The sequence below is a fragment of the Heteronotia binoei genome, chromosome 5, assembly GCF_032191835.1.
Source record: "Heteronotia binoei isolate CCM8104 ecotype False Entrance Well chromosome 5, APGP_CSIRO_Hbin_v1, whole genome shotgun sequence".
Classification (NCBI taxonomy): Eukaryota; Metazoa; Chordata; class Lepidosauria; order Squamata; family Gekkonidae; genus Heteronotia; species Heteronotia binoei.
In genome coordinates, this window is record NC_083227.1 from 31,912,081 (window position 1) to 31,930,607 (window position 18,527).

General features: G+C 44.9%; 1 protein-coding gene across 1 annotated transcript in view; it reads right to left on the reverse strand.

Moving 5' to 3' along the window:
• The window catches only part of EHMT2 (euchromatic histone lysine methyltransferase 2), a 57,550-nt gene extending 43,842 nt beyond the window's left edge, over positions 1–13,708 (reverse strand). Inside the window, exons 1-4 of the mRNA XM_060239076.1 lie at positions 13,639–13,708; positions 2,953–3,016; positions 2,583–2,822; positions 1,842–2,134 (exon numbers count right to left, since the gene is read on the reverse strand). Coding sequence (XP_060095059.1) covers positions 1,842–2,134; positions 2,583–2,822; positions 2,953–3,016; positions 13,639–13,668 — 627 coding nt within the window. The 5' untranslated portion in view covers positions 13,669–13,708. The remainder of the gene's footprint in view (positions 1–1,841; positions 2,135–2,582; positions 2,823–2,952; positions 3,017–13,638) is intronic.
• Between the last annotated feature and the right edge of the window lie 4,819 nt (positions 13,709–18,527).

Below are 18,527 nucleotides of genomic sequence, written 5' to 3' on the forward strand. Positions count from 1 at the left end.
GGAAATTTTAAAATCTGAACTTTGAAAACAATAATATTCTAGTTCTTTTAGTTGGAAAATAAAGTATGAGCTACTTCTTATACACAGGTTATGAATACTAAAGATGCAATATAACTGGTGAGTGAACTTCCCTCAAGACAGCTCCCCCTACCCCCAACTCCTGTGCCCCCAAATCACCATACTTCTTTCTCTTGTAAAGCAAGCTAGTTACAAATTTTAGGGACATAATTTTTGGGATTCTGTTGAATCTCAAGCTTGTTAAATTAAGTATTGCTTCCTGTAGCTTATGACAAGTTCATGCACAGAAAGTTGATCAGAAAGCATTAGAGATGGAAGGGTTTTTTTCATAACATAACACCCAGAAAAAAATCGATCACCAATTTCAAACAGGAAAATCAGATTTTTTTTTGTATGAGTGAAACTCATTTTGAGCAAGGTTTTACTCAAGAAAAATGCTTTTAAAGAAATTCTCAGATGACAAAATTCTGTACTTGAGTAGCATTTGCGACAGTAGATTGCAGCTCTTTTTCTTGCAATTATACTAGACGAAGCCTTTATATTTGGAGGGAAAGCTTTCATCACTTTCATAAATAGGTCAAATAGAATAAAATGGCAAATCATGATTTTCAACCATCAGGAATATGGGAGGGCACAAAGGGAGTGTGCATATCTTCTCATTGTTCATATGACAGGAACATATGTAGTTGTCTTATTGCTACATCTGGACTTTGGTCTATCAAGATCAGTATTGCCGACTCTAGTTTAAGGAAATATCTAGGGTCTCAGAGGTCTTTCTTGATTCTTCTAATTGGAGATGCCATGCAAAATAAAAGTTTTAATAGCAAGTTTGGTGTTATGCCTAAGGATGCAGATTTTTAGGAAACTTTGCAGCAATTCGGTGAGAAGTCTTCTCCCAGATTTTTGGAGGGGGAATGGAAATTTTGAGAAAGACTGAAGTATATGTGATACATATTTTGTTATCAAATCTAAACATTGTTAACATTTTGTCCAAACTTGTTTGGATCATGGTTTGGAGAGAAATCACTAGCCATAGTTTGCCAATATGGACAACAAAGGCATTTGGTGTTTGGGGAAGGACCATGGCTCAGAGGTAGAGCATCAGCTAAGCACGCAGAAGGTCCCAGGTTCAATCTGTAGCATCTCCAGCTAAAAGGACCAAGTAGCAGGTGATGTGAAAGACCTCTGCCTGAGAACCTAGAGACTGCTGCCAGTCTGAATAGACCAGGGGGCCACAATGTGATGCCTTTGTGTGCCCTGACCTCTGACAACACCTTTCATGGCACCTGCCAAGTGGGCAGGAGCAGGTGGGGCTTTTGCCCAGAAAGGCGCATGATTGGCTGTGCAAATGTTTAAAATGTTGCTTTGGTAGCAGCTGCCATCACTAGACAAGTCCCTGTGTGACTCAAGGTAAGATGTAGCAGCAATTTTGTGCCTTGCTCTATTTCCTGTGGCAGCCATTTTGTAGTAATTCTTTTGTGGTTGTACCTACACTGTGTCAGAATTCCAAAGATGTGCCCACAGGCTGAAAAACGTGGGGGACCCATGTAGTAGGCAATACAGACTTTGATGAACCTATGGTTTGATTCTATACAAGACAAGTTTACATGTTAGTCACACACAAAAGGAAGAGGGGGTATGCAGGCCTGAGGTTTGTTCAGATGTACCACCAAACCATGGTATTGCATTACATAGACACAGCCACCAAGAATAACCCATTTGTACAAAACAGACAGGACATCCAAACACTATATAAAAACTTCACACCGCCCCTGGATACAGTATTTTTCCAGTGGGAGCATTTCTGGCACCAGCAGGCCTACCTGCCCAGTGTTGGGCTTAGACATGGTTTTCCGGGCCCGATGAACCTTTGGTTTGGTCTCCTCAGCTGGAGAGGCTAGAGTCTGAGCTTGAGCAGGCGGTGGAGCTGGTGGCGAAGCTTCAATGGAGGGAGTCACAGCATCCCCAGGCAACCGTGACCCAGGCATGCTCAACAGGCGCATAGCCAGGCTCTGAACAGATGTGGGGGACTTGCTGGTTCCAGTGAGAGACATCTTTGCTCGGCTGGGTCCGCCTGCTTTGCTAGGGGATGATGGAAAAGTCTTGGCCGCATGGCCTAAAGAGAAGACAGGAAAAGTCATCAGATATGTCAACCACACTTGAAAACTACCACAGTTTCTAATGTGTAGATTAGCTACATAAGCAGATAGAGAGGCATAAGAATGCCATACTTTGACTGAGGAGCTCCAGATTCAAATCCCTACAAAGCCACAAAATTGACTGAGGCATTATTGGCTAGTCTCATAGGGCTGGATCTGACCGCCTTTTTTTTTTGGCTCTCTTGCTTTGACTCTAACAAAGAAAAAAGGTTCTACTTGAGGGTGAGGGACAAAGTGGGCAAAACCAAACACACATTGGAAGGGGGTTCGTAGCAAGTGGTAGTGACAGTCATCGGGAAGTTTCCCATCCCATACAAGCATTCTTGTGCGGATCAGGTATCTGTGTCACACATGCTCATACATGAATTCTAGCCTGCGGTCCCCACTCCACCCCTGCAATCTTACCTGGCAGACCTTTATTCCCTGGACTGGGACTGGCATTTGAACCAGCCGAGACAGCCCCCAATTCGGGCAAAACCCCGCTGGCTTCTTTACCACTGCCAGTCGTCTGTATTCGAGCTCCATCATCACAATTTCTGCCAGAGGCTGGTAGACTCTCTCCTGTTCCTCCTAAACTGGTTTTGGCTTTCCGGGGAGACAAAGATCCTGAGGAGGGATCAGAACTCTCTCTCAAAGGGATAAGACCTGGAAAAAGACACGTTCATGTGCACAGCATTGAAGGATTACAGCTCCAGCAAATTTTATACTTTTGGAGGAAGACAGAGGGAAATGGAAACTGTCTCATTTCCCATCCTAGATTTCCATCAATGCCTACCTGTATCATCTGTTCCCACTTCCACCAATGATGTTGCCCCTGTGGCTCCCCGAGAAGGCTCACCCTGAGAGATAGAAGCAAACATGTTCGATTTTTATTGTCCAGTAGTGTTTATGTTCCCATTTATGGATTAATTCTCTCTGCCACTATGCTGACCTAGAATGGCCAACTCTGGTTTGGAAATGCTTGGGAGATTTGAGGGTGGAACTTGGGAAACTTAAGTTTAGGGAAGGAAGGGAACTTGATAAAGTAAAATCCCACGAACTTCACCTTCCAAAGCAGTCATTTTCTCCAGGAGAAGTGTAATAAATGTTTGTTTCAAACAGACACAGAATTCAGGTAGTCTGGAAAACAGCTGAAATTCTGGGAAATCTTCAGCTCCCACCTGGAAATTGGCAACCCTATGTTGCCTCCATGCTACTAGCAGAAAACATGTATTTCATTTTTATTTAATTTTTCCACCTAGTAGCTCAGGGCAATTTACATGGGCTCTTCTATCTTCCACTTTTATCCTCACAACAACTCTGTGAAGTAGATAAAGGCTGACAGAGAATGACTAGTCCACAGTCACTAGGGTAAGCGTCACAAACTTGAACCCAGGCCTAGTCCAACACCCTAACCGCTGTTGTGTCAGATAAACATCAGTGAACAAGATGGCTCCCTTGATTATTTTGGAGGGGGAAGTAATTTGCATGTTAGTCTGTCAAGCAAAACAGAACAAAAGGCCAGTGACACCTTAAACCCCAACAATACTTATTTCAATATGATCTTACGTGAGTCACGGTTCACTTTATGAAATAGAAATGTGAAGGAAAACTGTACTTGGAAATCTTATATTTTCTTTCACATATCTATCTGACAAAGTGGGTTGTTAACTCACAAAAGCTCAAAATGAAATAAATTTAAGTCTTAAGGTGTCATTGGACTTTTGCTTTATTGGGCAGGTGGGGGGGGGGCAGGAAGCCTAACCCTTCCAAGGTAGAGAAGAAACACCTCTCCCTCTATGAATGCAGCTACAGACTTAACGATTCTAAAAATTAGTCACAGACACCACCAAAATCACATAGCTGAAAATCCCAGTCACTTTTTCCTACAACATGTGTTACCTCAGAATAACAATCCAGAGTTAACTGCTTCTAAGGGTTGATCCATATCATTCAGGCTGCAATGGTAAGAACACTTTTGCTGGGCAGTAGAAGAGAGTGAAGCAGGACCCCTGAATAATTAATGAATACCCCCTATGATAATGAATAAAAGCATGCTTTTGCCTTCAGATCTAGAATGTCTGATGCAACCCTTCGTTAGAAGCACAGACAGCCCCAAGTGGGTGTGAATTCAAGGTTTTATATTAGATAAAGAGACAGTGACCTCACTGAGGCCTCTGGATGTGTATTAGACAGCAAAGGGGCCTCAGAGAAGCTTCTTGCTGGAGCTGATAAAGGAAGGAGACAGGAGGAGTGGAAAAGTACTAGAAGTTACAGGGAGGTGGAGAATGTTGAATCAGATAAGCCTGTATGAATAAAACTGGCTGTATGTAAATGGGGGGAATTAGTCATTTTGGGGGCCCATAGCCGACTAAGTTCTGCTCTTGGTGCCAAAAGTAAACCTCGTTTCATACTAGTAATGTGTGCGGACCTCGTTATTTCTCTTCTTCAAGAGCAAGAGTCCAGTAGCATCTTAAAGACTAACAAAATGTGTGGCAGGGTAGGAGCTTTTGTGAGTCATTATTCATTTCAGGTATCTGAAGAAGTAAGTGACTCCAGAAAGCTCCTACTCTGCTACAAATTTTGTTAGTCTTTAAGGGGCTACTGGACTCTTGCCCTTCTCTACTGCTACAGAAAGGCTAACATGGCTACCCATCTTTTGCTGTGTATAAGCCCAAATGAATAAAATGGGACCTAATTCTGAGTAGACCTGTTTAGGCCTGCTCCCTCAGTGGACTGCAGCCAGTTTTGCAAGCAAACTCACAAATGTTACTAGTCCACAAACAAGCAAAACATATTACTAGCCTATAACCTGTCCAGAACACTTGATGGCCTTGTAAAAACAATTTCCCTCCTCATTTACAAAACACTTCCCTGCCATTCGCCACACGGGAGAAGACAAGTGGCTATTAGTTGCATGACTGCAACATCAAACAATGACTTGCATGTGTGAATGGATCAGCACAAACAGGACACCAAAGGTGTATGTGTCTCTTCATATCAACCTAAACCCAAAACTTTTCAATATAATTTGCAAATTCAGTTATCAGCCCTCAAAATGGGTTGGTAACTGAATTTACCAGAAATACAGTTGCATAGAGTTGCAACCCTCGTTGTTTTAAAAAGCAGAAGCCCTATACAACGTCTGTAACTCCTTTCAAGAGAGGCCTGATTGTCTTACATTTTTAGGAGGTGACAAGACAAAAGTTTGAATCCAGTGGCATCTTTAAGACCAACGAAGTTTAATTCTGGATATAAACTTTCACATGCATGCACATTGCTGCAAGTATCTGAAGTGTGCGTGCACACAAAAGCTTATACCCAGAATGAATTTTTGCTGGTCTTAAAGGTGCCACTGGACTCCAGTTTTGGTCTATAGCTTCAGACCAACATAACTACCCACCTGAATCTATTTTTAGGAGAGATCTTACAAACAACTTCAGCTCATAAAAAGGCAGCTGTCTGCTTACCCAGCCCAGAATAAAATTTATTTCATTTAGAAAATGTGCCTGCCACTTCTTCACCTGCTTGAGGCAGCTCACAAAGTAAAAGCAAGACAACAAAACCACAAAAAGAACGTGAATCACCAATCACTTCAAAAAAGACGCAAGACAACATTCAGCAGCCAGTAAGAACATTCATACAACAACTCTTAGGTTAGAAGCAGACCATTAAAAGCCAACTTTAAAAAGACAAAACCCCTTAGTTAAAAGCCTGAGTAAAACAAAATGTTTAGCCTAACACCCAACAGAGCTTCTGATTTGCCCATGAAGATCTGACCAGCAACTCAGATAAAAATGATATTGTTTCAGCAGCAGCCGCTAACACAGTATTTTTTTAAACCGCCCCCCCCCCAAGTTCCTTGGCATATTTTGTAATTAATCCTCTTCTGCCCTCCACTTCTGCTTCCTGTGTGTGTGGCTCCGCCTCCTGTGGCAGCCATTTTGTGGTGGTACAAGAATTCCAAAGGTGTCTACAGGCTAAAAAATGTAGGCATAGAAGATGACAGGCTGGTGACAAAGGGAGCACTTCCAAAAGACAAAATGCTACCACAGTAAACAAAACGAACACACACTTCCCAACCCACCTCTGCACACAGAAAACATAACTTGGAAGCAGCAAATGTTGAGCCCAGTAGCTCCTTAGAAACCAACAACAACAACTGGACTTGAATCTAGCTATTTTACTGCAAACCAACATGGCTACCCTCTGAAACAGAACTTGGAAACAGGTTCTCAACTACCAGATTGGTCAGACAACCCTTCAAGTTGACCAAGGCCTGAAACCCCACCCTTTAGAGACACCCCCAACCCTATTATGTCCCATCCTGTCCAACCTGTGCTACTCCTCTGGAATTCTCTGACCCCATTTCAAACCATCACGCAGCCAAGAAAGACAACCCCCCCGCCACACACACCCTACACAGCTGAGTAAGCCCCACCCACTTCTATATATACTCAGTAAAGGAGTGTGCCTTTCTTTTTGGCAGAAAAGGAGACACAATGGGTACTAAATTTTTTGTGCTAACCTTTATATTCCATGGGTTTTTTCCCTGCCAAGGGGCTCAAGTTGTATATGTAGGCTTAGAATCATAGAGTTGGAAGGGACCTCTAGGGTCATCTAGTTCAACCCCTCTGCACAATGCAGGAAACTCACAAACACCTTTCCCAAAATTCACAGGATCTTCATTGCTATCAGATGGCCATCCAGCCTCTGTTTAAAAACATCCAAGGAAGGAGAACCCACCACCTCCAGAGGAAGCCTGTTCCACTGAGGAATCGCTCTAATGGTCAAGAAGTTCCTCCTAATGTTGAGCCGGAACCTCTTTTGATTTAATTTCAACCCATTGGTTCTGGTCCTACCTTCCGGGGCCACAGAAAACAATTCCACACCATCCTCTAGATGACAGCCCTTCAAGTACTTGAAGATGGTGATCATATCACCTCTCAGCCGCCTCCTCTCCAGGCTAAACATCCCCAGCTCCTTCAACCTTTCCTCATACGACTTGATCTCCAGACCCCTCACCATCTTCGTCGCCCTCCCTTGGACCCATTCCAGCTTGTCTATATCCTTCTTAAAATGTGGTGCCCAAAACTGAACACAATACTCCAGGTGAGGTCTTACCAGAGCAGAGTAAAGCAATACCATCACATCACGTGATCTGGACACTATACTTTTGTTGACACAGCCCAAAATTGCATTTGCCTTTTTAGCCACCGCATCACACTGTTGACTCATGTTCAGCGTATGATCCACTACGACCCCTAGATCCTTCTCACACATACTACTGCTAAGACAAGTCTCCCCTATCCTATAACCATGCATTGGATTTTTCCTACCTAAATGCAGAACTTTACATTTATCCCTGTTAAGATTCATTTTATTGATTTTAGCCCAGTTTTCCAGCCTGTCAAGGTCATCCTGGATTCTGTTTCTGTCTTCTTTTGTGTTTGCAACCCCTCCCAATTTAGTATCATCTGCAAATTTAATAAGCATTCCCTCTATTCCTTCATCCAAATCATTCATAAAGATGTTGAACAAAACAGGTCCCAGGACAGATCCTTGAGGCACTCCACTTGTCACTCCTCTCCAAGAGGATGAGGAACCATTCACAAGCACTCTTTGGGTGCGATCTGTCAACCAGTTACAGATCCACCTAACGGTAACAGGATCCACACCACATTTTACCAACTTGTCAACAAGGATAGTATGTGGAACTTTATCAAAAGCCTTACTGAAATCAAGATAAACGATGTCTACAGCATTCCCCCGATCCAGCAAGGTAGTCACTTTCTCAAAAAAAGAGATCAGGTTAGTCTGACATGACTTGTTCTTGAGAAAACATGTTGGCTCTTAGTAATCACATCCATTCTTCCTAAATGTTCCAGGACCGACTGATGATTTGTTCTAAAACTTTTTCAGGTACAGACGTCAAGCTGACGAGTCGGTAGTTACCCGGATCGTCTTTTTTCCCCTTCTTGAAGATGGGGACAACATTCACCCATCTCCAGTCTTCCAGCACCTCTCCTGTTCTCCAAGAATTCTCAAAAATAATAGCCAGAGATTCAGACTTCTTAGGAAGTCTCTTGTCTGGGTATGATCCTGAGCCAGACTTGCTCAGATTCAACAAGGTTGTTACACCCTTGCTGGCCTACACTGTGTGTGTACCTTAACAAAGGCTGGATTTCTTAAAACTCTTAGCAGGCAAATAAGAAAGATCTTAGAAGGGGCCATACAGACCATCTAGTCCAGGGGTGGCCAAACTGTGGCTCGGGAGCCACATGTGATTCTTTCACACATATTATGTGGCTCTTGAAGCCCCAACCGTACCATCGACTGGCTTGGAGAAGGCATTTCTCTCTTTAAATCACTTATCCAATCGAATGCATTTAAAGTTAAAGTTGCTTTCTTTCCATCTCTCCCTCCCCATCTATTTTCCTGCCTGCCTGTCTTGCAGCTCTCAAACATCTGACATTCATGTATTGTGGCTCTCAAACATCTGACGTTTATTTTGTGTGGCTCTTACATAAAGCACATTTGGCCAACCCTGATCTAGTCCAACCCTCTGCTTCCTTAAAGAAAACAACGACAAACTACATCTAAAGGTCCAAGTCAGTAAAAATTGCAATGTCTTAAATCTCCAGATTTTTAAGGCAATTGGAATGGATGTGTCCGTCTGACTGGCTGCTCTGAGTCACCAATCAGGCCAAAAAAGCCACAAGCTCTGTAAACAAGATCTTGGGGCAGGGACTCCAGATGTGTAACCTGGCCCTAAAAACACTTGCATGGGGGGCAAGATGGAGAGGGTGACTGATTCCTCCACCTTGTTAGATTCAGGTGGGTAGCAGTGTTGGCCTGAAGCAGCAGAACAAAATTTGAGTCCAGTAACACCTTTAAGATCAGAAACCCTGAAACAGACTTCACCTACCATTACATATAGGTAGCAGTGTTCCCTATAAGCTTACTATAAACTAGCTCATCGTTTTTTAGTCTCTGGCTCACACATTTTTGTCTTAGCTCATGAAGGATGGCCCCAGAGAGCACTAATTTATGCAGTAGCTCACAACTTTAATGCCAGTAGCTCACAAAGTAGAATTTTTGCTCACAAGACTCCACAGCTTAGAGGGAATAGTGATAGGTAGGGAGAGTTAGTTGCCAGGAAGGGCTAATTGGAGGTCAAGATGCATGAGTAACTGAGTAGTACCTACAGCTATCTTGTGTCACTTCCCAGGTTTTTAAAAAATCCCTCCTTCTGTTCCCTCCTCTCTCACAATGGCGAGAGGGCAAGCTTAGGCCTTTCTTTAAAAAAAAAAAAACTCGCCCTGCAAAGGCAATTAAAATAGCGTAGGGAAGCCCACTTCCGAATCATGAATCAGAGCAAGAGGAAAAGTTTAAATACAATTCCCTTTGCTATGGCCCTGGTCCAGATTGGAGGGTCCTTCAGCAGCTTCTTGAGGCCAAAGGACACCTCTGGCATTCTACCATCATGGGCAGCCCAGCCATCAATTTCCTAGCTGCTTATGCATCTCTACCTCCTTTGGGAGTCTGGCAAGGGGCTGAGTGAGGAACAGCCCAACCCTATGCAATAAGGTAGTGATACTCACTCAGTGACTCAGGAGTCACACGTGGCTCTTACGAGTGCCACTTCCCAGCATGGCAGCTGCCCCATTTTTCAGGAAAGTAGGCAAAGGCTATCAGCCTGTGGCTGGCAAGAAGTTCCTACTCAGCATAGGGAGATATTCAATAACCTGTCTCATAACATCCAGCTGAAGGGTATTCTTCACATAGAGAGGCATTTCTCTTTTGGCATCTGGCCTAATAAAGAGTTCTGGATAACCTGAGAGCCTGTGCACAGCTTTATGTTGTAAGTCTGACTTGCAAAGCCTTCTTCTCACTCCAGATACTCAAGGGCTGGCTGAGGCCTGGCAGGGGTAAGGCAACACAAGCTGACACAGAGCTGGTAGTCAAGTTGCAACTAACGTATGGAGACCTAGAAGGATTTTCAAGGCCAGAGACGGAACAGAGGTGGTTTGCCATTGTCAGCTTCTGCGTAGCAAGCCGTGCAAGTACTGACCAGGCCTGAACCTGCTTAGCTTCCAAAATGCGGTTAGCCTAGTATTCAGAGGTACTCTGAAAGGTTATAGTACAGGGTGGCCAAATTCTGGTTCAGGAGCCACATGTGGCTCTTTCACACATATTATGCTGCTCTCAAAGCCCCTACTGCCCCATTGGCCAACTTGGAGAAGAATTTGTCTCTTTAAATCACTTAGTCAAGCCAGACAAAAGCTTGGAGAATGCATTTAGTTAAAGTTCCTTTCTTTCTACCTCTCTCTTCCCCATCTTCCTTCCTGCTCTCAAATATCTGCCCTTCACGTCTTGCGAATCCTCAAATATCTGACGTTTATTTCTCGGTGGCTCTTACATTAAGCAGGTTTGGCCACCCCTGTTATCGTATGTATGTATGGGAGGGAAAGCAACATAGTATAGTTCAATCTTATTAGATCTCAGAAGCTAAGCAGGGTTGGTTTTTGGAAGGGAGACCTCCAAGGAAGATTCTGCAGAGGAAGACAATGACAAGTCCCATCTGCTTTTCATTTGTTATGAAAGCCCCTTGTTGGGGTCACCATAAACCAGCTGCAACTTGACAGCAGTTTACACATATATCTTATGTGTATGTGTGTCTGGTGGTACAGCACACAGGGTCTAGAGTAGTTGTGTGGCCTTCTGGTTGATGGGAATTAAGAATGTGGTTTCCAATGAGCAGCAGAGTAACAGTGCAGTCAGAGGTGCCTAATCCCATAGAAATTAATGAAAACAAGGAAGTTGAATTAAGAAGATTCCCATGACCTCTTCTTGTGAGTGGCTGGATTCATTTCCAACAAAGATAATAAGGCCAGTTGGATGATATGATTGTACAGTAACTCATCTTTCAAATAAAACTACAATTTACCTACTGTCTTACCTTTATTTATTAAAACACATACACCCAGCCTTTCCACCTGACCTTTGTATCTAGGTAAGAACACAAGAAGAGCGCTGTTGATTCAGAGCACTGGTCCATCTAGTTCAGCACCCTGTCTCAAATGGCCAACCAGTTTATCTTGAGATCCAACAATAGAGCACAGACGTTGAGGCCTTCCCCTGATGTTGCCTCCTGGCACTGAGATTCAGAGGTTGACTGCCTCTAAACTTGGAGTCACCATGGCTAGTAGCCACTGACAGGTCCATCCTCTGTGAATCCATCTAATCCCCTTTTAGAACTGTCCCTGCGGCCATCATTACATCCTTTAGCAGTAAATCAAGATTTTAATCACTCCTTGTGTAAAGCAGTATTTCTTTTTGTCCGTCCTGAACCTACTGCCCATCAGCTTCACTGGTCCTTGAGATCTAGTATTTTGGGAGTGGGAGAAAAAGTTCTCTTTGTCAACTCTCTCCACCCCATGCATAATTTTATAAACCTCTCTCATGCTCCCCCTAAGTCATCTCTTTTCTAAAGTAAAAAGTCCCAGACTCTTCAGCCTTTCCTTAAAGGGAAGGTGCTCCAACCCTCTAATCGTCTTGGTTGCCCTCTTCTGTACTTTTTCCAGCTCTGTGATGTCCTTCTTAAGATATGGTGACCAAAAGCATCTCAGGTGGCAGGGAGAATCCTAGAAACATTAACTAAATGTGAACAAAATTCTGGTCACCACACCTCAAAAAAGATATTATAGCATTGGAAAAAGTCCATAAAAAGGCAACTAGAATGATTAAAGGGTTGGAACACTGTCCCTGTGGAGAAAGGTTAAAACGCCTGGGGCTCTTTTGCTTGGAGAAATGTGGACTGAGGGGTGACATGATAGAGGTTTACAAGATTATGCATGGGCTAGAGAAGGTAGAGAAAGAAGTACTTTTCTCCCTTTCTCACAATACAAGAACTCGTGGGCACTCAACGAAATTGCTGAGCAGCTGAGTGAGAACGGATAAAAGGAAGTACTTCTTCATCCAAAAGGGTGATTAACACATGGAATTCACTGCCACAGGAGGTGGTGGCAGCTACAAGCATAGATGGCTTCAAGAGATTAGATAAACATAAGGAGCACAGGTCCATCAATGGCTATCAGCCACAGTGTGCTGATGGGCCAGTGATGCTCTGTATTCTTGGTGCTTGGGTGGGGGGAGGGCACAGTGGAAGGGCTTCTAGTGTCCTGGCCCCACTGATGGAACCTGGGTTTGTTTTTTTGGCCACTGTATGACACAGAGTGTTGGACTGGATGAGCCACTGGCCTGATCCAACATGTCTTCTCTTATGTTATTACTTCTGCATAAAAGAGAACCGAAGAGGTACATGATTAATACAAGGTCTGTGTGACACCAAAGAAAAGGGTCTGCCTCTGTTAGAAACCTCACTTCACCTCAGAAGACAAGAGGCCCTGAACAGAAGATCTCAAAGCACAAGCAGATTAACAGGGGAGTCAGCAGTCTTTCTGCCCCCCCCCCCCCATTTGGGCCACCAAATGTCAGAACTCACACTTTTAATAAAGCCCTATCTGAATAAGCACACATGCTCATGAAAGCTTACACCCGGAATTAAACCTTGTTGGTCTTCAAGGTGCCAAGGGACTCCAACTTTGTTCTGTTGCTGCAGACCAACACAGATGCCCACCTGAACTCTATCTTGGTACAGAAAGCCTGTGAAGAGCTCTTCGGTCCAGGCAAGATGAGAGCAAATCGGCAGGCCCCTATTAAAACCTTGGCTCAGGGCACTCTAAAATATTTCCTTCCAAACACAGCACAAGGGACCGAGTCGGTGAAATTCTTTTGTTAGTTCTATTCTTTTTATTATTTATTTTTCAGCCAAGGAAAAAGGAGGATGAGAGGGTAGCAGAGGATGAAAGCCGAGATGGAGAAGAGAATTCGAGATAGTGGGATGGGAACTGCCAAACTGAAGCAAGACAAATTTTGGGTATTGGCAAGTGTGTCTGGAGCTAAGCAATAACGAATCCCAAGGTCCAGGGTATAATTTCCCTTCCCCTAGAAGTCTTTCCTTCCTTCCTCCCTCGCCATTCTCATGCAACCAATGAAGGCTTTTTAGATCCACAGCGACCACCCTCCCCTCTTGAACTGCACAGAAACTGGCTGTCCAAACCTACTGCAATCTGGGGCAAGCGGGAAGCCTCGCGTCACTTTCCAGCCGCAAGCCACCCACTTCGCCTTCCCGCCTCGGAGGATCAATCGGCCCGTCTCTACAAGGAGCACTCCCTCCCCGCGCCCATGCTCTCCATCAATACTACCAAATCTCTTTTTTGCATTTCCAGGTCTTCCTGCAGGAAGCCCCTCCCAGTTTACAATGGGGAGTCAAAGGAGGACAATGAGTGATGAGGACCGCTTGGGATCCGGGGGAAGGAGAGGCCCAGCCTTACCCCGATTTCTTTCGGTTTTTTGTTTTTTTTTTTGCGAAGCCCCCCCGCCCCATCCGTCCGCCCCCCTCCCCCGCGCCCCGAACCTGCGCGCCTCCCGCTCCAGCAGCCTCCATGGCCTCGCGCCGCCAGCAGCAGCAGCAGAGCCGGCCCCGCACTGACGTCACCGCCACGGGGCGAAGAAAGGGGCGGGAGAGGAAGCTTGTTAAAGGGACAGCTGCGGCGGCGCCTTCCATTCAATTCAGACAAAGAGCGCGATGGAGAAAGGCGCTGGGACGCCGGAGATCCGTGCACCGGCATCAAGAGCGAGTTCTCAGCCCCAGCTTCTGTCCTTAGCACTGCCCTGGGAAAGGCCTCTGAGAAATGTGCATTTATTCTCATTCAGGACCCTGGAAAATAGGAACTGCCTCTGATGGGCAGAGGGTTGTCATCAGTTGGCTGCTTCTCCTAAATGTATTAATACAGGAGTCTCATTTGGTATGAGGGCCGGATCTGACATAAATGAGACCTTGTCAGGCCGGGCCATGTTGGGTCGGGCCACATGTGTACCTATTTAAGATTAGGTAGCAGAGATAAAAACTTTATTAAGGACACAGGCAAACACAATTAAAGAGTAAAACATGCTTAAAACGTTAGCACTTGTTGGTCTTAGGTGCTTTCTTTGTATCTCTCCCGTGCGATCCAGGAAACTGGGCAAAGGAAGCTCTGGCTCTCATTCCTCCAGGGGACCAGGAGGGTGAGGAACTTCAGCCAATAGAAGGAAGAGGCTTGCTCAGTAGCTCGGCTGTGTGATTGAGAGAGCTTGGCAAAGCAAGCTATCCCTCCCCCTCTTCCTCCCCAAGGGAGGAGCCTCAGCCAATGGAGAAAATAGAGACTTTGCTTTGTAGCTCCTGTGCGATTGAGCAAGCCTTGCAAAGCAAGCTGCCATGCTCTGGGGACATCTTTCCTAAACTAAGACAAAAATTCCCTCAGTTTAGAGGGAACACTGGTGGTGAACTGTAATTAAGAGCGTCGGATTAGGGTCTCAAAGACCCTGGTTCAAGTCCCCATTCCTGCCCTGGAAGCTTGCTGGATGACATTGGGCCAGTCACACTCTCTCAGCTTAACCCACCTCACAAGGTGGTTGTGATGATAAAAATGAAGGAGAGTGACGTAAGCTGCTTTGGGCCCCCATTGTCGGGGCGGGGGGGGGAGAGCAGGGTATATATGAAGTAAGTAAATAAATAATAGTAACCTATGGTTACCTGATGTCCTCTTTTTAGAGGGCATGTCCTCTTTTTGTGTGTGTGTGTCTGTCTTCTTTTGGGCTCCTATTTGAAAAAAAGGATGAAAATGTCTTCTTTTGCGGTTGGAAGGTTAGAAATATTCCTAGTTAGCAATGATCACAGCTTCAGTAGTAGGGATCTTTAAAATGAGATTTGTCAGTGATAAGTTATTTGAAGCAGTCAGTCGGGGAAATATGGCTTATTTTGCTTTTCAAAATGTGGTAAACTTAAATAACCTGCACAGTGCCATATACATCTCCAGAAAGTATTAATACAGGGGTGTCAAACATGAAGCCCAGGGGCCAAATCAGGCCCCCAGAGAGCTCCCATCAGGCCCCCAAGCAACTGGCTGTCATCTGCTTCCTTCTCCCTCTCTTTTGCTTCCTTCTTCATCACAGCTTGATTTGCAAGGCTTGCTCAATTGCACACAAGCTACAGAGCAAAACCTCTATTTTCTCCATTGGCTTTGGCTCCTCCCTTGGGGAGGAGGGGGGAGGAAGAGTTTGCTTTGCAAGGCTCTCTCAATTGCACAGCAGAGCTACTAAGCCTCTCTTCCCACTGTTGGCTGAGGCTCCTCCTCCTCTTTGTCTCCTGGGAAAGGAAGGAAAGAGCCAGAGCTTCCTTTGCCCAGTTCCCTGTATCCCATGGGAGAAATACAAAGAAAGCACCTCTGACCAAGAAGTGCTAATGTTTTAAGCATGTTTTGTATTTTTTAAATCTTTGTGTTTGTCTGTGTCCTTTATAAAGTTTATATCTCTGTTACCTAATCTTAAATAAGTACACACCCAGCCCAGCCCAACATGGCTCGGCCCAACAAGGTCTCATTTATGTCAGATCCAGCCCTCAGAACAAATGAGTGACACCCCTGCAAGAGTCTACCCTCCAAAGCATCCATTTTCTCCAAGTCAACTGATTTCTGTTACCTGGAAATCCATTGCCATTCCAGGGGATCTCCAGGCCCCAACTAGAGGGTGGCAGCCCTATCACTCAGATAGAGAACTGTTGCAATGGAGCAGTTAGAATATTGGACTTTGACCAGGCCTCAGATTCAGTGGGAGCTCACAGGAGCACAGCTCCTGAACCTTTTTGAGAGTTCCACCTCTTCCTTCTGAGAGTTCCACTTCCTTGTCCATTGAATAGTATTGCAGCTGCATAACTATCCCTGGATGAGATTCACCACCTAGTTTTCTACAAAATGACCCCTGACTATGACTAAGGAGATCAGGATTCAAAGTTGCCCAATGTCGCCGGGTGACCTTGGGCCAGTCCCTCTTAGCCTAACCTGCCTCAAAGGCTGCAGTTGTGAAGATAAAATGAGGGGTGGGGGACCATAAACCTCCATGTTCAGAGGCACTAAACCTCTGAATCCCAGTGCCAGGAGGCAGCATCAGGGAAAGGCCTCAGCCTCTGTGCCCCGTCATTGGCCCTCCAGAGGAACTGGCTGGCCAATGTGTGAGACAGGATGTTGAAGCAGATGGACTACTGGTCTGACCCAGCGGGGCTTTTCTAATCTTAACCTTTCCCTGAATTCCTTATAGGCAAGGTGAGATAAAAACATGATAAATAAATGGCTTTAATAGAAGTATTAAGACAAATCCACAGAAGAACCTCCAGGTTCAAAGCTGTCTATCCCAGATGTTAGGAGCTAAAGCTTTATGCCCTTCCTTGTAAGCTCCTGGTGGCTCACAGTGCTGGCTTCGATGGATCTTAGATCAGATGAACCCTTTCACAAGGCTCCAGAAAGGAAGGTTTTGTAACGTTAGATATATTCAAAGGGTATCGGCCATTATCAGCCATTTTAGCCAGTTAACTTCCATATAGAACAGAAACTGTGGCTCAGGAACCACACATGGCTCTTTCACACATATTGTGTGCCTCTCCGAGCCCTACCATCCCATCAGCCAGCATGGAGAAGGCATTTCTCTCTTTAAATCACTTAGTCAAGCCAGCTGGCAGCTTGGGGAATGCATTTAAAGTTACTTTCTTTCCACCTCTCTCTCCCCTCATCAATTTGCCTGCCTGCCATCTTCCCTGTCTTGCGGCTCTTAAACATCTGAGGTTTATTCTGTGTGGCTCTTACATTAAGCAATAAGCAAGTTTGGCCATCCCTGGTATAGAAGGTTAAGTATTCCTTGGATTACAAGATAGCCTTTTGTCTCACTGTCTTGCTTTGTTGGTACCCCCATACTTCTCATTAGCCACAGCTTGAAACACCATGCTGATCTAGATAAACCCATTTTCTGTTCCAGGCCCCACAATTCTTGTGAGTCCTTTCCCAACTCCGTTCTGTGTATTGCTTCACTGCTCCCCACCCCAATTTTATGATCCTCTGTTCCGAGTGTTGAAAGTCCCGAGTTTAATCCCCAGCATCTCCATCAGTCAGTGAGGTGAAAGACCTCTGAGACTCTGGAGAGCTGCTTTTAAAAAATGTGGTATTTGTGTGTATGTGTGTGCATGTGCCTGTAACTCCTGGCTGACCTGGCGACCCCTAGTGGGGCTTGGATGCTTTAGTGCAGCGGTGTCAAACATGCAGTTTGGGGGCCAAATCAGGCCCTCAGAGGGCTTCTATCAGGCCCCTGAGCAACTGGCTGTCATCTGCTTCCTTCTCCCTACATCTTGCTTCCTTCTGCATAACAGCTTGCTTTGCAAGACTTGCTCAATTGCACAGGAGCTACAGAACAAAACCTCTGTTTTCTCCATTGGCTGAGACTCCTCCCTTGGGGGAGGAAGAGCTTGCTTTGCCAGGCTCTCTCAATCGCATAGCAGAGCTACTGAGCCAAGCCTCTCTTCCTTCTATTGGCTGAGGCTCCTTCCCACTCTCCAGTCCCTAGGGAAGGAAGGAAAGAGCCAGCGCTTTCTTTGCCCAGTTCCCTGGATCTCATAGGAGAAATACAAAGAAAGCACCTTTAAGACCAATGAGGGCTAATGTTTTAAGCATGTTTTATTTATATATATGTGTTTGTGTTCTTTATAAAATTTATATCTCTGCTACCTAATCTTAAATAGGTACACACAAGGCCCAGCCTGACATGGCTCGGCCCAACCAGACATTGCCCGGCCCAACGAGGTCTTTTATGTCAGATCTGGCCCTCATAACAAACTAGTTCGACACCCCTGCTTTAGAGAGGTGGCAGGCTCTGTGTCCTGGCACTGGTATTCCATACAAGCACTGGCCAGAGTCAGCCCTGCTTAGTTTCCGAGCTCTGATGAGATTGGGCTTGCCTGGGCTATGCAGGTCAGGGCTGGAAGCTGCTGTCTGAGGAGAAAGTCTGAGGAGATAACAGGGACCTCAATGGCCAAAGTCTGATTCAGTATGAAGCAGATTTACATTTGTCGGGGGGGGGGGTGTGTGTGTTAGCATAAAAGAAAGGAACACACAGTTGCAACTGAAGTAGGAAAAAAAAATTAACTGGGCACACAATTAAATATCCAAAAAATGAAAATTCATATCATATAACAGAAATTCAAATCATACACATCCAAAATGCATTGGATCTTTTGTGTGTATTAGCCTGCCCAGTCTCACCTACTCCAGTTTGACATTCAGTCCAACAAATAACTGCCCCAAAATATGATTTTTTAAAACTTGTTTTTATTTTTTTTAGAAAAAAGTTTGATTTTTTAAAAAAAGCTAGTTAGGGTCCAGGGGATCAGAACCAATACTGCTTCAAGGAGGGGAAAAAACCCTCTTGTCCTAATGCCACTGGGCG